At 38.0% G+C, this 22,983-nt stretch overlaps 2 protein-coding genes and 1 pseudogene across 2 annotated transcripts in view; 2 read left to right on the forward strand and 1 right to left on the reverse strand.

Moving 5' to 3' along the window:
• thsd4 (thrombospondin type 1 domain containing 4) overlaps positions 1-1,465 on the forward strand; it is a 43,317-nt gene extending 41,852 nt beyond the window's left edge. The window contains exon 17 of the mRNA XM_088333348.1: positions 435-1,465. Within this exon, the coding sequence (XP_088189474.1) occupies positions 435-580 (146 nt within the window). The 3' untranslated portion in view covers positions 581-1,465. The remainder of the gene's footprint in view (positions 1-434) is intronic.
• A 1,128-nt stretch (positions 1,466-2,593) lies between these two features.
• The window catches only part of pepd (peptidase D), a 32,087-nt gene continuing 11,697 nt past the window's right edge, over positions 2,594-22,983 (reverse strand). The window contains exons 7-15 of the mRNA XM_088334018.1: positions 21,756-21,800; positions 14,355-14,430; positions 11,645-11,691; positions 7,900-7,968; positions 6,569-6,646; positions 5,088-5,236; positions 3,226-3,410; positions 2,968-3,159; positions 2,594-2,895 (exon numbers count right to left, since the gene is read on the reverse strand). Of these exons, the coding sequence (XP_088190144.1) occupies positions 2,767-2,895; positions 2,968-3,159; positions 3,226-3,410; positions 5,088-5,236; positions 6,569-6,646; positions 7,900-7,968; positions 11,645-11,691; positions 14,355-14,430; positions 21,756-21,800 (970 nt within the window). The 3' untranslated portion in view covers positions 2,594-2,766. The remainder of the gene's footprint in view (positions 2,896-2,967; positions 3,160-3,225; positions 3,411-5,087; positions 5,237-6,568; positions 6,647-7,899; positions 7,969-11,644; positions 11,692-14,354; positions 14,431-21,755; positions 21,801-22,983) is intronic.
• Positions 8,303-8,435, forward strand: LOC148367198 (U2 spliceosomal RNA; annotated as a pseudogene).

The following is a 22,983-nucleotide window of genomic DNA, read 5'->3' on the forward strand; positions in this document are numbered from 1 at the left end:
TTTGCAGGGACATTGATAGTTTGGTAACAATGTTCTTTATGCTAGTTATCTGATTTCCTTTTTATATTTTACGTCGTTAGACATCACCAGGCATGTCAGTCATGTAACATTAGTAAACCGTGCACTTATTCAGCCTTTTGTTCCCTATTTTATTTGAAATAGCATTTCAAGATGACTTGTATGTTTTTGGTGTTGGATTTTATCAAATCAATTTCCCCCCAAAATGCGACTAATATTCCAGGTGCCACTGGTATCTGTTTTTTTCGTTTTAGTTATGCATTTTTAGCTGGTGCGACTTATCATCAGAAGCGAAAAATTCGGTAATTCTTTACTTTTGTTTTGTTACAAACTCGTGTTATCATTTTCTGCTTGTGTAAAACATCGGACATTTACCCAATAATCGCCCCTGATGTCCTCCGCTTTCTCCGTTGCAGACGAGCGCTGCAAAGATGAGTACTCCAACTGCAACGTGGTTGTCCAGGCCCGTCTTTGCGTCTACGACTACTACAAGGAAGCCTGTTGCGCGTCCTGTTCCCGCCATCCTCATAGACACTCGGTGGTCCCCAGGAGGAGGAGCTAACAATCATTTGCATAGAGTAAACGATGGTAGGCGTTTCACCGAATGGACGCAACAAGACAAGGAAATTTTAACCAAATTTGTGGGTGTACACAAATTTGGTCGAAGAACTGCGAAAGGGTGCATAGAAGCTTTTGCCCGGGACGTTTCTATGGAAGCAAAGGTCAGATTTGAAAGGGTAAATTGCATCTTCAAGTCATGTAGCCTACAAAATTTGAAATTTACACAAACATTGTTTGGGGCAGTTCTAAATATGCATTTAAGAACACTGCAAGGTTCCTACAAATGATTGAAATCCTTAAAAATGCTTGATTTTTAAGGTTTTTTAAGGGTGAAAGTGCTTGTAAAAGCTTGAGATAGTTGCTACGTTTAACAACAAGTCTGCTTCAAAATTAAGCCGACACTGGTCTGGTGGCTTTGCCATTGCATTTCTTTCCTTGTGATTAATGGCAGGTGGTATTAGTTTGTAGGGCATTCTTCTATGGAGCGGGTCACGTTTTAGAGGAAAGGTGCATGCTACACCTAAACAGGGCACTATGAAATGTGTAATCGTGCAAGGATCACGAATCAATCAATTTTGGGCCATGCAAACAATTTAAATTGGATTTCCCAGTGGTAAATTGTAATCAGAAGAACTTACTGCAACTGAACATGTAAGCGACATCTTACAGTCATTTGAGCAGACATCTAAAACGGAGAGAGGCTTGTCTCAAAAATATTTTCGAACATTATTCAGATCCACAAATACTCAGTATATTCACAATTTACTTAAGATCTAAAAATGTCTTGATAAATGAACACGCAAGATTAAAATCACACATGTAAATCAGATATATTTGTGGCTTTGCAAAATATTTGATTCCCACCAGATTTTTCGTCTTTTAATGGTATTGGCTTTCAAATTCCTTAAAAAGTGCTTGAATTTGGCCATAAAAAAAGGTGCTACAAACCCTGACACTGGTAATCTAGACATATCCCTTTCGGAACTTAACTCCCAATCTCTTAACCAGCCACCAATGTTAAGTTATCAAACCATTTGATCATTTCCCCTGTTATTACCTTATAAGGGTGGTATGTATTTTAGAAAATTATTAGGCCACCCCCCTGCCCCCAACTATATCACCCTACTATGTAGTTTGCTATTTTATCTTCCCTAACAGCTTAATTAAGTTAAACGTTTTTATTTAACCACTGTAATGTAACATTAGTTCAAACGAACCTGTAGGGCCCATTAACTTGTCCGAACCTCGGGTAATTTTTCTTGCATGGAATGAAGTTCAGCACGGCAGCGCAGTTCTGAGGTCAAGAGATCAACCCTTCCTGTGTGGAGTTTGCATGTTCTAACCGCGCTTGCGTGGATTTCCTCAGAGCACTCCGGTTTTTCCTCCCACATCCCAGGTAAATCGGCTAGTCCAAATTGTTCCTAGGTATGAATGAGCAAGTGGGTTGTCTTATCTTCATGTGCCCTGCGACTGGCTGGCAACCAGTTCAGGGTGTCCCCTGCCCACTGCCGGAAGTTGAGCTCCAGCACCCCCGCGACCCGACTGAGGATAAGCAGTGCAGATAATGGATGGATGGAATGAAGTTTGGGTTTCCCCAGTGTCCTTAAATGCAGCTTCCCAACTTTTCAAATGAAAAGCAGAATATGAACACTCCTGGTTTTGATGTAAATATGCAAGTTTGTCTTATTGTTGAAAACACTATTTAATAATTAAAAATGTTTTGATTAATTTTATTTTCAGGCATCTTATAAACCACCGGTGGCCTCCAAACAGGATGTTTGACAAATACCAATAATTAACGAATAAGATAAGTGGCTTTTTATTGATTTCATCTATTTCAAATCACCTGTGTCACATATTTGTCAGTCAATCGATATTTGAATTAATTTTATAACTCAGTAATAATTCCTCAGTTTAAGCACTATGATGTTGGGAAAAGGTAATTTTAACGACAGTACCACCTTGTGGCGGTCACTAGTAAGTGCAGCCGAGAACAATAACGTCAGCCATAGACGTGTGCAAAAATCAAATTTTATTCACGTATACATTTTTGTTTTGTCAATTTAAAAATACTATCTGAGTTGGTAAGTCTTTTGGAAGTGATTTATTTTAAAAAGGCTTCATAATCAAGCGTGAATGAGTTCATCAGTTGGTTGATTGTTTGGACTTGTTGATATTTGTGATGGATCAAAATTTCTGGCTGAAACTTTTGTCCGTGTTGCTCATAAAAGCCTCGATTTCCTCCACGGTTCTCGGGACGCAGGTAAGCAGCTCGATGCCGTTCGCAGTGACGGCGATGTCATCTTCGATGCGAACCTGCAGAGACCATTAGATGCAATTGGGTTATTCGTTTTTACACAACCTAAAACGAACTTTTCCTTCACTGACCCCGCCAAAGCCTCTGAAGCGACTGAGAACTTGCTCGATGAAGAAGCAGCTCTGTGTGGGGTCCTTGAGGGCCTGATCCAGAAGGTGGTCGATGAAGTAGATGCCAGGCTCCACTGTGAGCACCATGCGCTCACGGACCAGGCGGCCCATCCGAAGGCTTTTCAACCCGGGCTCGTTGATGCGCTCTACGCCCTGCAGGACACCAGCATATTATGGCAGAATCCAAGAGGCCGGTAACGGCTTTTGCACTCTTCTCACCTCGGGGTATCCGCCCACGTCATGCACATCGATGCCAAGCAAGTGTCCCAAACCGTGGGGCATGAAAACGGCACCCAGGTGGACTTTCATCATGTCTTCCACACTGCCTTTAAGAATGCCCGCTTTCACCAGCTCCTCCAGGTGGACCCGATCCGCCAGACGGTGCATGTCGGTCCACTTTACACCTGCGCCACCCCAAAAAGTCATTGGGAAGTGGTCAGTCAGTATGTTTGCACGCAAGAAATAACCTGATTGCCTGTATTTCAATTACCCTAAATTTCTGACAACCAGGCACTCATTTTTTTCCTACATTTTAAACTCTGCGACTTACTAAACAATGTAGCTCATTATCAATTTCGCTAGGCGGATGGTGTTGGATCTTGTCGCAGCGCGTCCCCTCGGCCGGCACGTAGTAGCTGGCTTAGAACTGGTGCGGACCAGGGTAACCCGACTGTTAAAGCATTACGAGGGCACACGGCGGGTGATGATGCAATGTGATTTGTTCTGAATGCCAAAGTGAAGAAATTCAATGAAGCTCAGGTACATGGCGGAAGTAACTTTGACTCCTTTCTTTTGCCAAATGCCTCTTCATTTAATTAATGACGTTCATGGCTGCATGATTGACATTTCCATTGTCCCTTTATACTAGTTATACGCGATCTTGGCCGAATCAGCGAGGAATTGTCTCGTGAGTAAAGAAAGTAACACATTGTGCTTTGATTAAGACACTCATTTGTGGACTCTGCAGCTGGTAATCTATCAACTAGCAGCACTCGATATTAATTCAAATGGCATTAAACATTTTACACATTATTTTACACATTAAGGGTAGGTCTAACCGTTCTCAAGTGGCTATTTGCACTACATGTTAACAGCTATAAAAAATATAACCGTGTATTTTACTCTGGCCAAGTTTGTAGACGTTGTGAAACAGTTGTAAATGTTTGACTTCTCTTTCCAAAAAATGGATCCCAAGTTGCATTTACGCATGTTTATTGTCTGCTCTGATTTGATTACACAATGAATATCTGTGTATCGTTCTGTTCAAATTTCATTGCCTAACCAATTTGTCAATTATGATTTTAATCATTTACTAATGCCTAAAGATTTCCAGGGTTGAAGGAGATCTTATTTATGAACATAGGCCCTTATAGGAAAATGAGAGCTGTGGACAGTGAAATAAAACCTGCTCTTGGCTGAGAGTTGTGTCAATGAAAAGGACGCAAACTAAAGGCCATATTGGGAATAATTTTACGAGTCTGTTAATTTGTAAACGAAAATTCTGTGCCGAAACAAACTGATTAAAACAAGGACCATCCAACAATGCAGGAATGCTTTTAGGCAGATTTTTTTTTTTTTTTTTAAATCTGTTATCATAATTGTGTTTTGGGGTAAATATTTTACACGGTTGGATTCATGAATGTCACCACACCATGTTTGCGGAAATTCAAGACTGCCAGGTGAGCTACAGCGGCTTTATAGTTTTCGGGTATCTTGTTTCAGACTGATCGTGATGTTTCTCTGACAAGTACAATTTGAAATGGTCCTCATATCTCGAATCCCAAATGTTAAAGCTATCCAATCATACAGTATGTGGCATAATGTATTTTGTTTATAAGGGGTTAAACTCCAGTGCGGCTTGTACAAAAACAAAGTTGCGATTCTTTCTTGTGTGTGCGGCTTTTAATCAGATGTGTTCTGTTGCCCAGAATAATACCCATGTGTCCGTGGTTATTTTTCTCCCCTCTAGACATGTAAACACTTCATTCAGATTCCTCCAAAAATGCAACTTCTAGTCCAAATCGGACTATTGTCTGCATGTAAACGTAATCACTGACATACATCACTCTTTGTTGCCTCACCAGGTTTGAGGGCGGCCATGACTGCTCGGGAGGCCTTGAGAACCGCCTCGTAGATGGCCTTCTGGTCAGCCGTGAACTTGCCGTTAGCAGGGAAGGAGCAGGTGATGTCGGAAGAGTAGCAGTAGTACTCGCCACCCATGTCGAACAAACTGGAATTGGGGATTTAGTTCATCGATTTAATCCCGTTCCATCCCGTTAGGACAATCACATATTTACGTAGCGTACAGGAAGTTCTAGACAATTGTAATTTGGGAGTACGGAGGTCCAAAAATTAGAATGGACCAAATGATTGAATACATTTTTATCAGATCAATAATAGAAAAAAATGACAACTCGTCGAAAAAAGATTCCTCATTTTTTGAAGCATTTCTTCTTCTTTACAATATTTTTAACATGTTATGCTTATTTGAAGTGGGTTTTGCCTATTGTATTAAGTCGTTTTGGCGATTTGATAAGTTTATTTTTTTAAATATTGGACACTTGCAAAGAAGATTGCATAGGACGCCAGTTAGTTTATTTGGCAATTATGAACAGTTTAGGTCTTTGTCACTCTACTGTTCTTTGATAACCACACCCTTTAGGACAGATCAGCTTTTGCAACGTAAGAGATATAGAAAAAAAAAGGGCTAGGGGAAGTCTGTTTTAAAACAGTTTGGAATCTTTTACCTGAGGTTAAGGTTTTCCAACTAATCTTCCGAGTTGAAAATCCATTGAGTACTTTTCTCCCTATTTTGAGTGTCTAATATATTTTGAATTTATTGAAATAAATGTAATTTGCATAATTTGAATAATAAAACATGTTAATCAAAACTTTTTTAAACACATCGGTAAAAAAATTGCCTTTTGCATCAGGTATGCGAACAATTGTGCAAAAAAAAAATTGGAATATTGCTTATACCAGCTCAGTAGCCTAGATGGTAGTGTGCCCGCTTTGAGACTGGGAGGTCGCTGGTTCGCGCCTCGACCGAGACATACCTGTTTGGTATAATGGCGGCGCCCTCTGGCTGCGGCTGCATCGACTCGCTACAACGGGTCAGGTGTATCAATATTTCGTTCTGTGCACATTGTTACAAAGAATGACAATACAAAGGAAATTATTATTATTATTATTATTATTATTATTATTATTTGAAGCAATCATTTCCTTACTTTTCCTAAATAACTTTGTTGTTAAAACATACATATATTTCTGATACAAATGAAGGAAGAAAGTTTTTTTTTTAGATATGTTTTTGTATTTTGGTAATACATAATTATTAAAATTAGATCTTTTGTTATCTAGCATATACAATACTTTCGCTTTTTAGAGACAATTTATTTTATCATTTTAAAAGAGAAATAATTGTATAACTTTTAATTAGCCATCTTTTTCTGCCAACCACGTAAGAATTTATTTTGCTGGAGAAACAGGACGCTAACTGTTATTGGTAGGAAAAAGCAGTTATCGTGTATCCCTCCTTAAAAAACACCTCAGCACTCACCACATGTCCCCATCTGATATGGTTTTGTCGTTGGGAGCTCCGGCATGACCGTAGTGCAAAACAGAAGCGTTGTGGCCCCTGGAGATCACAGAATCAAACATTGCAGAAGGAGAGAAAAAAAAGAATCAATTGAAATTAAAGTATTGATTTAAAGAGGTAGGGCAACACAACTTGACTTTGGTGATTTAAAATGCCTCCCAGACAGCTTCCATCACTAAATGTATTTAATGCAAATTACATGACTATATTTTGAATATTATATGGTCAATTTGTTTGGAAAAATACTTTACTCGTTCAAATACATTTTCAGAAGCATTGACCCAGAGTGCCAAAGCACATATGTGAGTAACAAGCCTCTGGGAATTTTTCAGTTTAATAAATCACCATTAGATGGCAGGCTTCAATCAGATCTTTGTCAACACATCAAGGAAGCCCTCAATTCCTAGTCTTGCTTTTTGTATGCAGCAGTTAAAGTGTGTGGGCCGTACAGGCGTAGTTAAACATTGTGCTCGGAGTAGCAAAGAAATTAATAAGTACAGACAGTTAACGCTCTGAGCTTTTTTCTTTCTAAAAAGATGACAAAATCCCTCCCTTGGTCATCGTCAGGGCCGAGAGGTATGATGTTTTGTGCTCGTGATCGCCATGGTGACCCAAATTGTGTGATCACGTTATTGGAAATATCTGGCGCTGAAAGGTTGTTGCAATAAAATGTTTTTAAAAGCTAGAAAAAAAAACAGACCTAAGTGCAAATTCTGCTTGAGATGCATCCTTTCACAAAAAGCTGTTTCTCAAAAGTGGTCCTTTTTTCAAGTAATTCAAATATGTTGAACTGTTGTTTACAAAACAATGGTAAAAGCTATAGTTGCCTAGATGAGGGTTGAAGCCTTTTGATATTTCCAATGCGTATATAGCGACAAAATAAGTCCTCTGTAAGCCGCCGGCTCTTCCCATTTAAGGGAAACTTTTGGCATGGAAGGAGTTAATCAGAGTTCTACTTTAATGGCTCCACAGTTAGTTTAGTTTTGCCTCATGTTTACAAAAACTTGCAACTAATAAGCTCTTGTCAATCAACGGCAAAATGTCAACTTCACAGACACTGACGACATTATATTCACGGCAAAGTTTGGACAGGGCTCAGCTTATTCATCGATGCAAAGCTTTGTATACAAACACGAAACAAAACTAATAAGCGTTAATCCTTTGGAAAAACTCATTATGCGGGGCATAGAAGACCAGCATTTGATTAGCGACTGTTCATGCATAGCCTTGCCACTAATGAAGTTATAAAGGGCGGGCGTCAACCGTTGGATTTTGTTAATACCGGCACTCACGTTCCGCAGATGCATGTGTACGAGGTGTGGCGCATCCCTCCTTTTGTGTAGCAGTAGTGCTGGAACAGGCTGAAAACAAAGAAGATATTTACAGCAATCAATAATATTAAGCACTTATCACATCACTGGTGCGTTGCCTGGGGCTGAGATGGGAAAAAAAAAAAAAAAAAGTTAAATGTTACTTCAAATTATTTTAAGTACCGTATTTTCACGACTAAGGCACACCTAAAAGCCTCTATTTTTTTTTTCAAAAGCTGACCATGCGCCTTATAATACAGTGCGCCTTATATAAGGATCAATATTGAGTCGCAAGGTCTCGCAACTAAGGCAAGCAGCCGCCAACTAGATATTCCCCGGTAGGCGAAGTAGTCCGCGGTGTATGCTGGGATATATATACCGGTGTTTCATTTCCTAAGGCTTTAGTGCTAGGACCTTAGCTTGGCCCTTTTGCAATCCGGAGATGGAATAAGAGCTTGCTCTGTCCACTCCACGCATCGGCCCGGTATTGCAGTACCTCCGGGAACGGTGCATTCGCAATGATCGCAGCAAGGCTTTAGGGCTAGGACCTCAGCTTGGCCTTTTGGCTGAGAGTAAGTGTCCCGGCTCCTAGGCTTTGTAGCGTATTATGAACTGACGGATAATGGATAATGAATAACGAAGATAGAACAATAACCCTTAACCCCCCAACACCCCCCCCCCCCCCTAACCAATGTGTCAATCATCATTTGAACCTGTCACTATTGGCTAAAGGTATTCTGAGGTAAAGGGGGTGGGTCCTTTTTACAGGCTCGCTAAAGCGGGGCAAAACAAAGCCTGCAATTGCCTGAAAAAGACACAAGTTTGGTTGCGCTATGGCCTGGAGAAAACATGTTTGACTAGTCTGTATTTGTAAACAGGAATTGTGGGGCTAAACAGACACCTAGCAAAAAGCAACGTCCATCATGCAGATGCTTCTCAGCAGATTATTTTATTTCTCGGTATTATTGCGTATTTTGGAGTGTGTAAATATTTTAAACGATTGGATCACCTACACTCCTGCATGTAAGAGGACCATGGTTGCGTATTATAAGTGAAAGTGATGGCTGCAAGAAGACTTTAGTGAGCTACCCCGGCTTTCTATTTTCCCAGTATCCTGTTTTAGACTTATCTTGATGTTTTTGTGATGAGACTATTTTTAAGTTTAAAGTGCTTATTGTCATATGTCTGTCCACACAGTTGCCAGCGAAAAAGAAAATAGAAACTAAGATGGTTTGCATTTCTTGAATCCCAAGAGCTTAACCTTCCTATGTGGAATGATTGGTGACATCGTAAAGACAGTGTCCGTACGTGTTTGAGACATGTATTTGCTTCTTTGTGAGCTGTCGGAATGTGAAGGGTTTAATAAGTTTGACTGAACTAGAAAATGATATAATGAAATTGTGAATATGTTTAATTGCTGTTATAAGTGTCGATAAAAATTGTTCAAACCAATCTGACTGTTTTGTTGATGTTCCCACTGTAGCGCCTTATAGCCGGTGCGCCTTATAGTCGTGGAAATACGGTACTCTGTTAGCCAATTATTATTCATCCAGGGTTCCTAACACTTGAGGCAAGTTAAATTCAAGAACATTTTAGACATTTGTAATGTCTTTTGAGATCAAATATAAGACTTAGTTGACAAAAAATCCCAAATATTTCTTGCACACAATACATCATGCCTTGTGCAAATTACCTGTCGTAGCTTTTAGCCATAGCGAAAAAAATACATCGGACAGCCACTTATCATTAAATACTTTCTCATGGTCCAAAGTAAACGTGTCTGAAGTTGCTATGTTTATTGTGGGTAGACCTATGGAATCTTCCGACTGAAACCACATGACTGTTTTGATAATTTTCTGATTGTGGTCACGCGATGTTGCCACGAAAGTAAATCGGTGTATTATTAAAGACGATTGAAAAATGTACTTTTAATTCAAACGAATATCCATTCAATTAAAGTGTTCACTTGAAGACTTTTGAAAGTTGGATTTGAGACATTTAATGCTAATTAAGGCCTTATTTTTAGAATCATGGATTCAATGCCGTTTAACACTTTTCAACGATCTGGCTTTGAAGCTGATTTAACTCTTGAGTTAATGGTTTAAAGCAGTTGTAATTTTAGAGCGGAATAAACTTGAGTTTAAAGCCACTTTAACTCATCGTCTAAATGCTCTCCAGCGATCCGCAGACGGGCATGGACATGTACTCGCTTCAGCAGGTGGATACGTCTGGCGGTGCAGGATTGGAGTCCCTGGCGATGCATTACGTTAACGTTAGTTCCCTCGTAAGGTTCTGGGATTTTTCCTGACCATTCTTGTAATAATTTTGACGCCACAGGGTGATATCTTGCATGGAGCCCCGGATAGAGCGAGATTGTCAATGGTCATGTGCATCTTCCATTCTCTAATAATTGCCCCGCAGTTTATTTCTTCACACCAAACGGTTTACCTAAACCAGTCTGGTGTAACTGTAACCCATCAGGTAAACTTTTAAAACAGTTTTAATGCTTTGGTCAAAGCTAAAAACATGCTTTGACTTCAGAGCTACTTGAAGTTTTGAGTTAAAGCTTTAAAGGAAATTTTTCGCCTCAATTTGAGTTTTGAACAGGTTAAACGCTTTACTTAAAGCTTTAACCTGTATCAATGTTGAGTTAAATTTTAAAACATGTGCTAATTTTATGTTAAAACAGCTTTTAAGCCTGTTTTAACTCTAAGGCTGCTTACACTATTGAGTTAAGGCTTTAAAGCAGCTTTATCGCAACAGTAAAAGCCTTCAAAACAACTTTAATGCCACAGTTACATTTTTAACCATCTATAAATGTGGAGTTAAATCATAAAACATGGGCTTATTTCAGAGTTAAAACTGCCTTTAAACCTGCTTCACCTGGATAGCTACTTTCTGTATTGAGTTAAAGCTTTAAAGCAGCTTTAACTCAACACTAAAAGCCTTAAAAACAACTTCAACACACGAGTTAGTGCTTTAAATTTGCCTCAATGTAGACTCTAAAATTTAAACATACAGTAATTCTGACATAATACTGCTATTAACATAGTTTTCACTCCAGAGCTGCTTTCCCTATTGGGTTAAGGCTTTAAAGCAGCTTTAACTCAACAGTAAAAGCATTTGAAACATCTCCAACGCTAAAGTTAAAGCTTTAACTCTGTCTCACCATCGAGTTAAATCTTAAAATGGGCTAACTCTGAGTTAGACTTGCTTTTGAACCCGTTTTAAATGTAGAACTGCTTACGCTATTCATTTTAAGGTATTACAGCACCTTTTAGTTAAAGCTTTGAAACCGTGTTGAGGCAAGACGCTCTACAACAACTTTAACTCTTGAGATAAAGCTTTAAATTAGTTTTGATTTTTAAGTTTGCAATTTTATTGCATAAGCATTAAACAAACTAACTAACTTATTTAAATATGTTTCCTAAAACTAACTCAAGCAATCGACAAGTGGAATTATTTCTGAAGAGTAGGTAGCTAGCATTCTTATTAGTTATTTATATGGAAAGACTTAATATCAAAGATTCCGTTATTTTTAAATGAAACATTTTCTAGCAAAATTACTAGAATGATGGGGTTGTATTTTCCAATCCAGTTTAATTTCATTTACAATCAAAAACACCAATTTAACTATTTACAGTAATGGGCATCCGTTAAATTGATATTTAAAAACACGTTCTGGTACTTGTAACCTTTAAGTAATACACACAAAATCATCCTTTACCTTTCCATTTCGTATTCTTTCTGTCCAGGTTTCACACTCTTCATGACCTATGCGTGCAAAGAATGCCAAATGCTTGTGAGTCATAAATTCAATACACAGTGCCTAGTGAAAGTATTAGCTCCCCACCAATTACTTTGTAGTATATATTGCCACATTTCAGGCCTTAAGATAAAAAAAAACCCTCAAAATATTTTTGAGAATTAACAACATGTGAGACACAACTGTGAGGTGGAACCAAATTATTTCAACAATTTCAATAATATTTTACAACGAAAAACCTGACAAGTAGGTGTTGCAAAAAATGGCTCCTGTTCTCTCAGCTAAGCCAACTGACTCCAGAAGTTCCCCGTTTACTTCGGAATAATCCATTGTCCACTTAAATGATTAAAATTGGCAGAGTGCAACTGTGTGTCGTTAGGTCTCAGTCTAAATGACCCTGTGATGGGCTCAGATGTCTGTGAAAGAAGACACTGGAGAAGAGACAGCATAATGAAGACCAAATAAAAAAACAGACAGTTGTGGAAAAGTTCAGAGCAGGAATGGGAAGAAGATTTTGCAACATTTACACATCTCCCCGAGTATTATGCGAGCAATAATATCAAAATGGAGAGAGTATAAAACCACTGCAAACCTAACGAGACCTGGCCATCCTACCAAAGATCAGAGTAGCAACGTGATCACATTGGATGGCCTGCAGGCATAAACAGCTGAGATGGGACAATCAGTGCACTGAATAAATCTGCTCTTTGTGAAAGAGTGTCAAGAAAGAGAAAATGCCTGTTTGGCATTTGCAAAAAGCCACATCGGAGACATAATATGTGGAGCAACGTGCTTTGGTCAGATTAGCCCAAATTTGAACTTTTTGGGCTGAGTCCAAAGCGTTATGTTTGGCGCAAGAGTAACACTGCACATGACACTGAAAAGTCAAGTCGTGTTTATATGGTGTAAAACATGGTGGTGTTGGGAACATGATGATTGGGGTTGTTTTATCTTCAGCAGGGACTATTAAGATCATTAGAGTTGATGGAAGATGGGTGGAGCAAAATACAGGGTGATTCTGGAAGAAAATTTGTGAGTTAACAAGAAACCTGAGAATGGCGCGCAGGTTCACCTTCCCACGGGACAATGACCCTAAAAATAAAGCAAAATGTACAAAGGAATGGTGTAAATATAATGATATAAAGGTCTTAGAATGACCAAGCCAAGTCAAGACCTCAATATATAGACCGTTTATACAAATATCCGAAAGATGCTGTGCTCAAACAAAGGAACTTGAGCCATTTTTAAGGAAGAATAGGCAAATATTTCCATTTCATGATGTGCAAAACTTATAGAGATGTACTCAAAGACTAGCGGCTGTGGTCTCAGCAAAAGGAGCTTGTACAAAGTTAACTAAAAAAGGGCCTATATTTTTGCAACATCTACCGTATTTTCCGCACTACAAGGCGCACCTAAAAGTCTTGATTTTTTTCAAAAGCTGACCATGCGCCTTATAATACAGTGCGCCTTATTTGTGGATCAACATTAAATCGCAAAGTCTTCCAACTAACTTGCAGCCGCCGACTCGATTTTCCCCCGAACGCCAAGTAGTCCGCGGAGTATGCTGGGATTTATTTACCGGCGTTTCATTGGCTAACCAATGTGTCAATCATCATTTGAATCGATCACTATTGGCTAAAGTTATTCGGAGGTCAAGGGGCTGATCCTTTTTATCATTTACAGGCTGGCATAGGCTTAAGCTGTAAAACAAAGCCTGCAATTGGCCGAAAAAGATGTGTCAATCATCAGTTGAATCGATCACTATTGGCTAAAGTTATTCGGAGGTCAAGGGGCGGATCCTTTTTATCATTTACAGACTGGCATAGGCTGAAGCGGCAAAACAAAGCCTGCAATTGGCTGAAAAAGATGAATGCGTATAGCACGTGGTTGACGGCCTACAGAAAGCATTTTTTTACTATTCTGTATTTGTAAATATTTTTATTCTCCTGGATTTACTAAACTCACGGATATAAAAGGACCATGGCTGCACATTATTATTGAACACAACGACTTCGGTGAGCTACTCTGGCTATATATTTTCCCTGTATCTTGTTTCAGACTGAACTCGATGTTTCTGTGGAATGGAGTGTCTATTTTTAAATTAAACTCAATTCCAAGTGTTTGTCATATGCACAGTAAAGTTGCGAGCGAAAAAGAAAATTGAAACTAAGGAATAGTTGGCATTTCTTGAATCCCAAGACTTTAACCTTCCGAATGATATTTGAAACGATGCATTTGAGTGACATCGTACGGACACCGCATCCGCACGTGTTCTCGACACGTATTTGCTTCTTTGCAAGCTTTCGGAAAGTTAACGGGGTAATAAGTTTGAACTATGACTGTTTTGTCGACGTTCCCATTGTAGCGCCTTATAATCCGGTGCGTCTCATGTATGTCAAATATAGGACCAAAAACTATTTTTTTCGGGGTGCGCCCTATAACCCGGTGCGCCTTATAGTGCGGAAAATACGGTACTTTAATTTTTTTCGTTGTTAGCACAGTAAAACATGTCAAATACATTTGGTTTCTTTTCACAATTTCATAGTTTACATAGTTTTTTTTAATAAGTTTGAAGCCTGAAGTATGACATTATGTCAACAAGTTTTTAAGGGGGCCAATACTTTTGCAAGGCATCGTACAATATTATATCCAGGCTAAGGTTGCTAGCTACCATCTTATGAGCGTCGCTGGACACCCTGTTGGTGTATCTGAGGACCTCAAGCTCCATGTCTGTCTTAATCAGGCGGCTGCAAAGACAGAAGAGAAACAAAGGAATGGGCCAAAGCGCATTAGAGTATTCGTTTGTGAGAATGTCCTGTTGAAGTCCCCATTAGGTCGGCGTGCCACTGTGAAGTTGCTCAATTGATGTGCTCGGCTAATAAGCATCCCGCGGGAGTGCCGTGACCCAAGAAGTTGCTTCTAATGTCATGAAGAAAGCTTTTTCTATTTCCCTTCTTTTGCCAAAGGGATCTGAAAGTAAATAAAACACTTTGAAGATTTGCTAAACTAACCAGGAAAAAAACGAAATCTTTCAGCCTTGCAAAGAAGAAAAAAATAGTGCTTTGATCTTTGACAATTTAAGGTGTTATTTTTTTCTTTTTCAGTATTTCTCTCTTGCAGAGCGAGAAAAATATTGCTTAGGATGAGCAAAATGATATGGCATTGTTGTTGGTGGATATATTTTTTAAATGTTAATAAAAATGAAATAGGAAAATGTACTTTAACGTAAAAAACAATACATGTTTTCGTTACATTTTTTTTGTCTACACAGTAAGAATTACAAAGAAAATTTAATTTTAAGCTCATTTGATTTGAATACTTTTATATTGGATAAAGGGCAGTGAATGAAATGAAACACAAAGGAATAATGAATAAATATTGGCCTATTCTTAGATATGGCAGATATGTTTTTCCTTTTTAAGAATTTTTCTAATTTTACCAGAAAAACATGCTAATAATGTTGAAAAATGCATTAAATTGAGTTAAATTAACTGGCAAAATTACAACAAGTTAAAATTAACAAAATGATCGCCAATTTGATTTTTAAAAAATACTTAAGTATTTTTTGCATGTTAAAATAAAAACAAGTTTGAAATCGGTTGAGTAAAGTAAGGAGAAAAAAATACCAAAAATGGACGAAATTGTCTTTAAATTGATTATTCGAACCACTTTTAACTTTTGACAACAGTAAAAAATAAAAACATAATATGAGCTAAAATAAATGGAAAAATAGAATAATAAGTTTTAAGTATTTGAATTAAGCAATTTGAAGAGAATATGCTTTTAAAGTATTTCTTATGGTTTAAAAAGAATTAAAATGAGAAAAATGTAATGCTGAACGATAAAGAACAAGTTCAAAAGAATTAAAATACGCTATTGGCAGATAATTTAGTGAATTTTAAATCTTTTTCATATTTTACAAGAACAAATTCAAAATATGGGATTTAAAATAAGCAAATTGCAGACCATCTTGTTAGTTTTAAGTATTTTTTTCATTTTACAAGCTTAAAATGTTGTTTCAAAAATCCTTTAAATGAGCAAAATTAATTGGCAAAACTAGAAAAACAAGTTAAGAGTATTCAAAATAAACAATTTAAAGATAATCTTGTTCACTTTACGTATTTTTCTCTGTATTTTTACGTAACAAATTTTGAAATGTGTTAGAAAAAAAAATTGTAAAATAATTTTAATCAACTACCAAGACTAGAATAATAAGTTAAGAATATTTAAAATAAGTGATTTGCAGAAAATTGCACCTGATTAAAGTATTTTTTCTCATAATTATTATTTCCATGCAATAATAATACGAATAGTAATTATAATAGGAATTATTATTAGTCTTATGTTTTTTTGTAAGAAAAAGCTAGATAAATTTAAGAAAATAAACGTATATATAAAATCGTAAAATAAGGAAAAACAATTGTGACACATGTATTTTTTTTTCCAAATATGGTTTAAAAGTAATTAAAATAAACAAAATGAACTGCCGAAAATAAAAATAAGTGGAAATTTAAAACCAACAGGAAAAAGGAAGAAAAGCACACTTATTTGTTCATTCAATTTGTGTTGGACTGTATGACTCATTCATCTCCACTTACAGTGGAGGATGTAAAAAAATCAGTTTTAATAAGAGCGGAACTGGCTGTGAATGAAGTACAGTTGCATCAAAATTCACAAAATGGTTTACCCCTCAGTCTTTATCATCCCGGAAGAATTTTTTGCATTGTTTTGCTCAAATATTTTGCAATTTCTGGGCCGTGACGCATGATACCATCAAGAGAAATTTCTCCTCGTAGGAAAAACAAAACCTACTTGACAAGGGTGCGTCAATGTGGGGTCGGGTTTGTTGTTTTGCCGAGTGGTAAAAACGATGGCGCTCTCAACAGGAGGTGTGACTCCAGAGCATTCCGCCTCATTTTAGACAAAAATATCCATTTGTTAGGCGGCTGCAGAGACTAATGAAAGGAACAAGCAGACGTTCACGTTTCTTAAGCTTGCAAGGGAGGATGCGACACCACTTTGTGATTATTACCCGGACTTTGTAACCATATCGATCTTGACACAACTTTTAGAGCATTAACATACAAATGAGAAACTATTTTGAGATGCTGTGGGGTTTATTTCATTGCGGTAAAGGAACAAGTACAAAACATGCTTTTGCTTCAGTGAAAATGTAACAGATATCAAAATCTACATGCTAAAATACCAACAAAACAGAGCATTGGATGTCATACTTTGCAAGAACGTGCATAGATAAAATCTCAGTTGATGTATTTCCATGTACACAAAATTCTCATTAGCCTAACATAGTCAAACAAATGCGCATCAATGCTAGAATGCTAATTCAAGTAAGCACTGACATATTTGCTTTAATTTACAATTCTAATCTAATTCAGGCTCATGAATCGGGTCGAAAAAAGCCAACTATGAAGTACAATCAAGTACTTATTATAAATTACTGAGTGGCTTCGGTCCTTGCGAAACAGAAAAGTACCAAACAAGTTATTGTTCAAGAGACAAGCAAAATATATATCTACAAATGTTAATAAAGCCTAACATTGGAAATCATACTTCAGCATGTAGGGACAAAACATCCAGTTTGCCCAAAGAAGTCATTGATGTATTTCCATGCAAAAACACGAGTTTGGATAAGCACTGACATGCTTAGTTTTATTTCCAATTCCATTCAAAATTGATGTTTTCAAAAGTAAGGCTAATTAATCTAAGTGATAAACACTAATGCCAAAGTAAAAATAAACACATTTTAAGTGGCTTGGGTCATTGCAGTAAAAAGCATGATTTTGTGTAGGTCAAAATGCTAAATAAGCTCAAATATATCTACAAATGCTTAGAAAGTATAGCACTAAGATATATACCAATCAAGAATGTTTATTATTAGCTCAAAGTCAAACCAATGCGAAAACACTAATTCAACTTAGCATTAACATGCTTGCTTTAATTTATCATTCTGATCAAAGTTTGAAAGGACAGCTTTATCAATTAAGTGATGAATGCTAATGCTGAACTATAAAAAAATCACATATTTCAACTTGTTAAGTGTCTTTGGTCAATGCATAACAGAAAAGAAAGGACGAAACATGCTTTGTTTAAGTCAAAAGTCAAAACGCAAAAGAAGCTAAAACATACAACAAAAGCTAACAAAGTCTAGCACGGAAATACACACTAAGCAAGAGAATGTATCATTAGCTGAACAAAGTTAAAGCAATGTATGTCCATACCAATAAGCTAATTCAAGATAGCATTGACACACTTTCTTTAATTTACAATTATGTTCAAATTTGAAGTAAGTAAAAAAAAAAAAAAGGTAAAGCTAACTTATGTGGGTGATAACTGGTAAGGTTGAAGTAAAAATAAGCACAGAGTTTAACTTCCTGAAAAAGAAAAAGTCCAAGTGCTTTGTTCGAGTCAAAATGCTAAAGTAGCTAAAATACATCTGAGTGCTAACAAGGCCTAGCATTGAAATACACACTTAGCAAGAGAATGCATCATTAGCTTAACACAGTTCAACCATTGTATGCCCATACTAAAATGCTAATTTAAGTTAGCATTGACATCCTGGCTTTAATTTGCATGTCTGATACGAGTGGAAGTTTAAAAAGTCATGCTAATGAATAAAAGTGATAAACGCTAACGCTAAAGTAAAAATGAGCAGCTACAGGGAGTGCAGAATTATTAGGCAAGTTGTATTTTTGAGGATTAATTTTATTATTGAACAACAACCATGTTCTTAATGAACCCAAAAGTCTCATTAATATCAAAGCTGAATATTTTGGAAGTTGGAGTGGGGCTTTTTTAGTTTTAGCTATTTTAGGAGGATATCTGTGTGTGCAGGTGACTATTACTGTGCATAATTATTAGGCAACTTAACAAAAAACAAATGTATACCCATTTCAATGATTTATTTTCATCAGGGAAACCAATATAACAGCTCAACATTCACAAATATACATTTCTGACATTCAAAAACAAAACAAAAACAAATCAGTGACCAATATAGCCACCTTTCTTTGCAAGGACACTCAAAAGCCTGCCATCCATGGATTCTGTCAGTGCTTTGATCTGTTCACGATCAACATTGCGTGCAGCAGCAACCACAGCCTCCCAGACACTGTTCAGAGAGGTCTACTGTTTTCCCTCCTTGTAAATCTCACATTTGATGAGGGACCACAGGTTCTCTATGGGGTTCAGATCAGGTGAACAAGGAGGCCATGTCATTAGTTTTTCTTCTTTTAGACCCTTTCTTGCCAGCCACGCTGTGGAGTACTTGGATGCGTGTGATGGAGCGTTGTCCTGCATGAAAATCATGTTTTTCTTGAAGGATGCGGACTTCTTCCTGTACCACTGCTTGAAGAAGGTGTCTTCCAGAAACTGGCAGTAGGACTGGGAGTTGAGCTTGAGTCCATCCTCAACCCGAAAAGGCCCCACAAGCTCATCTTTGATGATACCAGCCCATACCAGTACCCCACCTCCACCTTGCTGGCGTCTGAGGCGGACTGGAGCTCTCTGCCCTTTACCGATCCAGCCACGGGCCCATCCATCTGGCCCATCAAGACTCACTCTCATTTCATCAGTCCATAAAACCTTAGAAAAATCCGTCTTGAGATTTTTCTTGGCCCAGTCTTGACGTTTCAGCTTGTGTGTCTTGTTCAGTGGTGGTCGTTTTTCAGCCTTTCTTACCTTGGCCATGTCTCTGAGTATTGCACACCTTGTGCTTTTGGGCACTCCAGTGATGTTGCAGCTCTGAAATATGGCAAAACTGGTGGCAAGTGGCATCTTGGCAGCTGTACGCTTGACTTTTCTCAGTTCACGGGCAGTTATTTTGCGCCTTGGTTTTTCTACACGCTTCTTGCGACCCTGTTGACTATTTTGAATGTAACGCTTGATTGTTCGATGATCACGCTTCAGAAGCTTGGCAATTTTAAGAGTGCTGCATCCCTCTGCAAGATATCTCACTATTTTTGACTTTTCAGAGCCTGTCAAGTCCCTCTTCTGACCCATTTTGCCAAAGGAAAGGAAGTTGCCTAATAATTATGCACACCTGATATAGGGTGTTGATGTCATTAGACCACACCCCTTCTCATTACAGAGATGCACATCACCTGATATGCTTAATTGGTAGTAGGCTTTCGAGCCTATACAGCTTGGAGTAAGACAACATGCATAAAGAGGATGATGTGGTCAAAATACTCATTTGCCTAATAATTCTGCACTCCCTGTATTGTAACCTACTGAGTGGCTTTGGTTACTGTTTGTACAGAAAAAAAGTGGAAAAAACGAGCTATACATTCAGTCACGATGTTCAAGAATCGAAAATGTATCTTCACGCAAGAACACTAGCAAAACATATAATTGCAATACGTTGTCATGTTCTGTAAATTCCTCGTGTTTGTTTTACCCGAATGCATCTGTAAGTACGAGTAACAAGAGTATGAGTACGGATGTAAAGAGAGGACTGTGTGAGAGTGTGATTGTGCAGACGCTGTTGTATGGTGCAGAGAATGAGCCTGAACGCAGATTTGAGAAGAAAATTAATTGTTTTTGAGATGAAGTGTTTGAGGAGTCTGTTAGGAGTGAGAAGATTGGATAGATTGAGAAATGAAATTGTGAGAGACAGAACTGGAGAAGTAGTGGAACTGAGCAAGCGCGTGGATAAGAGAGTACTCTGTTGGTTTGGACACATGGATGAGGAGAAAATGTTGAAGAGGATCTAAAGAGCAGAAGTCAATGGAAGGAGACCAAGAGGACGTGGATGGATGGTGTTATGAGTTCACTGCAGGAAAGAGGTCTAAATCTAGTGAAAGCTAGAGCTATTGTTGGTGATAGGAAGAGAAGAGAATAGAATAGAATTTACTTTTATTGTCATTCTTGTGCCCATGCACACAGAACGATATGTCGGTACATCTGACCCACACAGTAAAACTGTAGCGAGCCGATGTGGCCGCAGCCGAACAGGGCGCCGCCATTTTGGACCCAACTGCTGTGTTGGGAGTCATTAGGTGACCAAACCTCCCAATTCCAACCCTTAATGCCGAGCGCCAAGCAGGGAGGCAATGAGTACCAATGTTGTAAGTCTTAGGTATGACTCGCAGAGGCTTGAACCACCGACCTCTCAGTCTCGGAGCGGGCGACCTACCCGCAAGGCCACCACCTGGAATGAGTGGAGAGGTGTTGTGAAAGGATATTGGGATGTTTGGACGCCTTCTAAGGGATGGGCAGGGCACCTGTATGATGTGGCAAGGGTAAACCAGTAAAAACTTTCGGTGTTGTGTTACCCTGACCGCTTTCTTGTGTCCCGTTTCATCTGAAGGGACGAAAGCATGACCAATTTGGGCTTGTGCATCTGGGATGGCCATGGTAAATTTTTTGTGTGTTTTTTGTGTATGGGTTTGTCTTGCTGTTGGTCACCCCTCTCGAGAAATATGACCAGGTTGGATAGATAGATCGATAGGTTAAGGCCTATAATAGCCAGTTGACAAATAAAGCAACCTGTGGCTAAATCATTGCCTTTTCATCCGCCTGCTTCCGGAAGCTACAATACTTGGATATTAATAGAAAAAGGGCATTATCTCGAAACCGTAAAAACAGTGGAAGTACATGCTAAAACGCTAATTCGAGCAGTGACATGCTCGCTTTAAGTTATAATTCTAATCAGAGTCAAAGCTTAAAAAGTAAAGGAAATGAAATGCTAAAGGAGCTTAGCCCAACAATGTTCTTGCTAGTTTAAATAACCATTGTGAAAATGCAAAGAGATGAGCTTAATGACTTGATAAGCTAAAGAAAACCGACCTTTTGTTTTACGTGCCAAACGTTAGCGCAATGGGTATGAGCAGGTATTTTCTGTTTGCTAACACATGGTTAGAAGAAGCTGAAGAAATATCAGGTTAGTAGATTACATGCTTTAGTTTTATTCTTTAAAATATATTCTCAACTGATCTTTAGGGATTTCAAGACGCCGACGATCCTGTTAGACTCTTTTAAAACCGTCTCTCTTAACTGCTCAGTATTATTTGCTTCAATTTTGTAGACTGACTTCATGCAAGTGACGTCTTACCATTCCACGATGACTGGGTGCAACAACGTGTTGTTGACTTGGAATCTGAATCAAAACAGGACAAAAACGGTTCAGGTAAACTCATGTTTAAATAGCTTCAAAAATCAATAGAGAAAACTGGCTTGTATGATTCAACACTGGGTACATTTTCATTCGGGCAATATGGAAATGAATTATTGCCAATATTCTGAATATGTAAAGTCATGTCGACATGCATAGACATTTCGATTTAGATCTTAGTCTGACTTAAAGTTGGGTAAATCCTTTCATTTTCTGAGTATTCGTGCATGTATATGCATTTAAGTCATCCAATTGCGAGCATGTATATGCGCAATTTCTCTCAACCGGGGTATTTTTATGCCGCAAACCACTGTGGGACTTGCAGTGCAGAGACAAATGATACACGCAAACTCTGTCTTACTTGCTAAAAAGCCTTATGTGTATTGATTGGTTCCTCTGAGAGATTTCCGTTTTATGCACCCACGGCAAAAATACTACTGTTACTATGTATCGGATCCCGCAGTTGTATCCATCGGTCTATAGTGTGAGCCTATACTTTTGGCTAGCTACATGTAAGCACATCTTGTAAACACACGACATGAGGCTACAAAGCTCACTTTGGGAGCGCAGAGGAAACAAGCGCGGTATTTTGTTGAATTTGGTGATTGACATGACAGTGCGCAATAATTGGCCACTTATTGTGTAAGGTTACAATGCTACACAACGAATACTAACTAGGGAGACTTAAGGTGACCAACCCGTACCCTTGTTTTTAATCACTTTATCAGTGATCTTTTGTTTTTTTTGAGCACCTGTAGACGGAAAATGGAGGACAATCTTCTCAGCTTCTTTTAGCTGAACCTCAGTTTATGTAAATTACATACAATTTCACAAGTCTATGAGTATTAAAAAAAAAAAAATGAACATTGATATCATAGAATCAAGAATTACGTTTTTTTTTTACCAGTAGGAGGCACTTAATAATACATAATGTCCCTTTAAAACGCCTTTTTGGAGATTTACACTCTATGGAATCACAATACTTGTTTTTGTTGTCCCCTATTGTGTTACAGTGAAAATTGTGGAAGTTTTTGAATTACCAAAATGCCTAATATTTTTGAGTCATTTGAAAGCAAGAATCATCTTCTGACCCCTGATTCAACACCCCTTAATGAAACACAAACAAATAACATTATCCAAATATTATTTCTAGACCTACGAGTATTTA

Source organism: Urocampus carinirostris, chromosome 4, assembly GCF_059441175.1.
Source record: "Urocampus carinirostris isolate Australia breed hairy pipefish chromosome 4, RoL_Ucar_1.0, whole genome shotgun sequence".
Taxonomy (NCBI): domain Eukaryota; kingdom Metazoa; phylum Chordata; class Actinopteri; order Syngnathiformes; family Syngnathidae; genus Urocampus; species Urocampus carinirostris.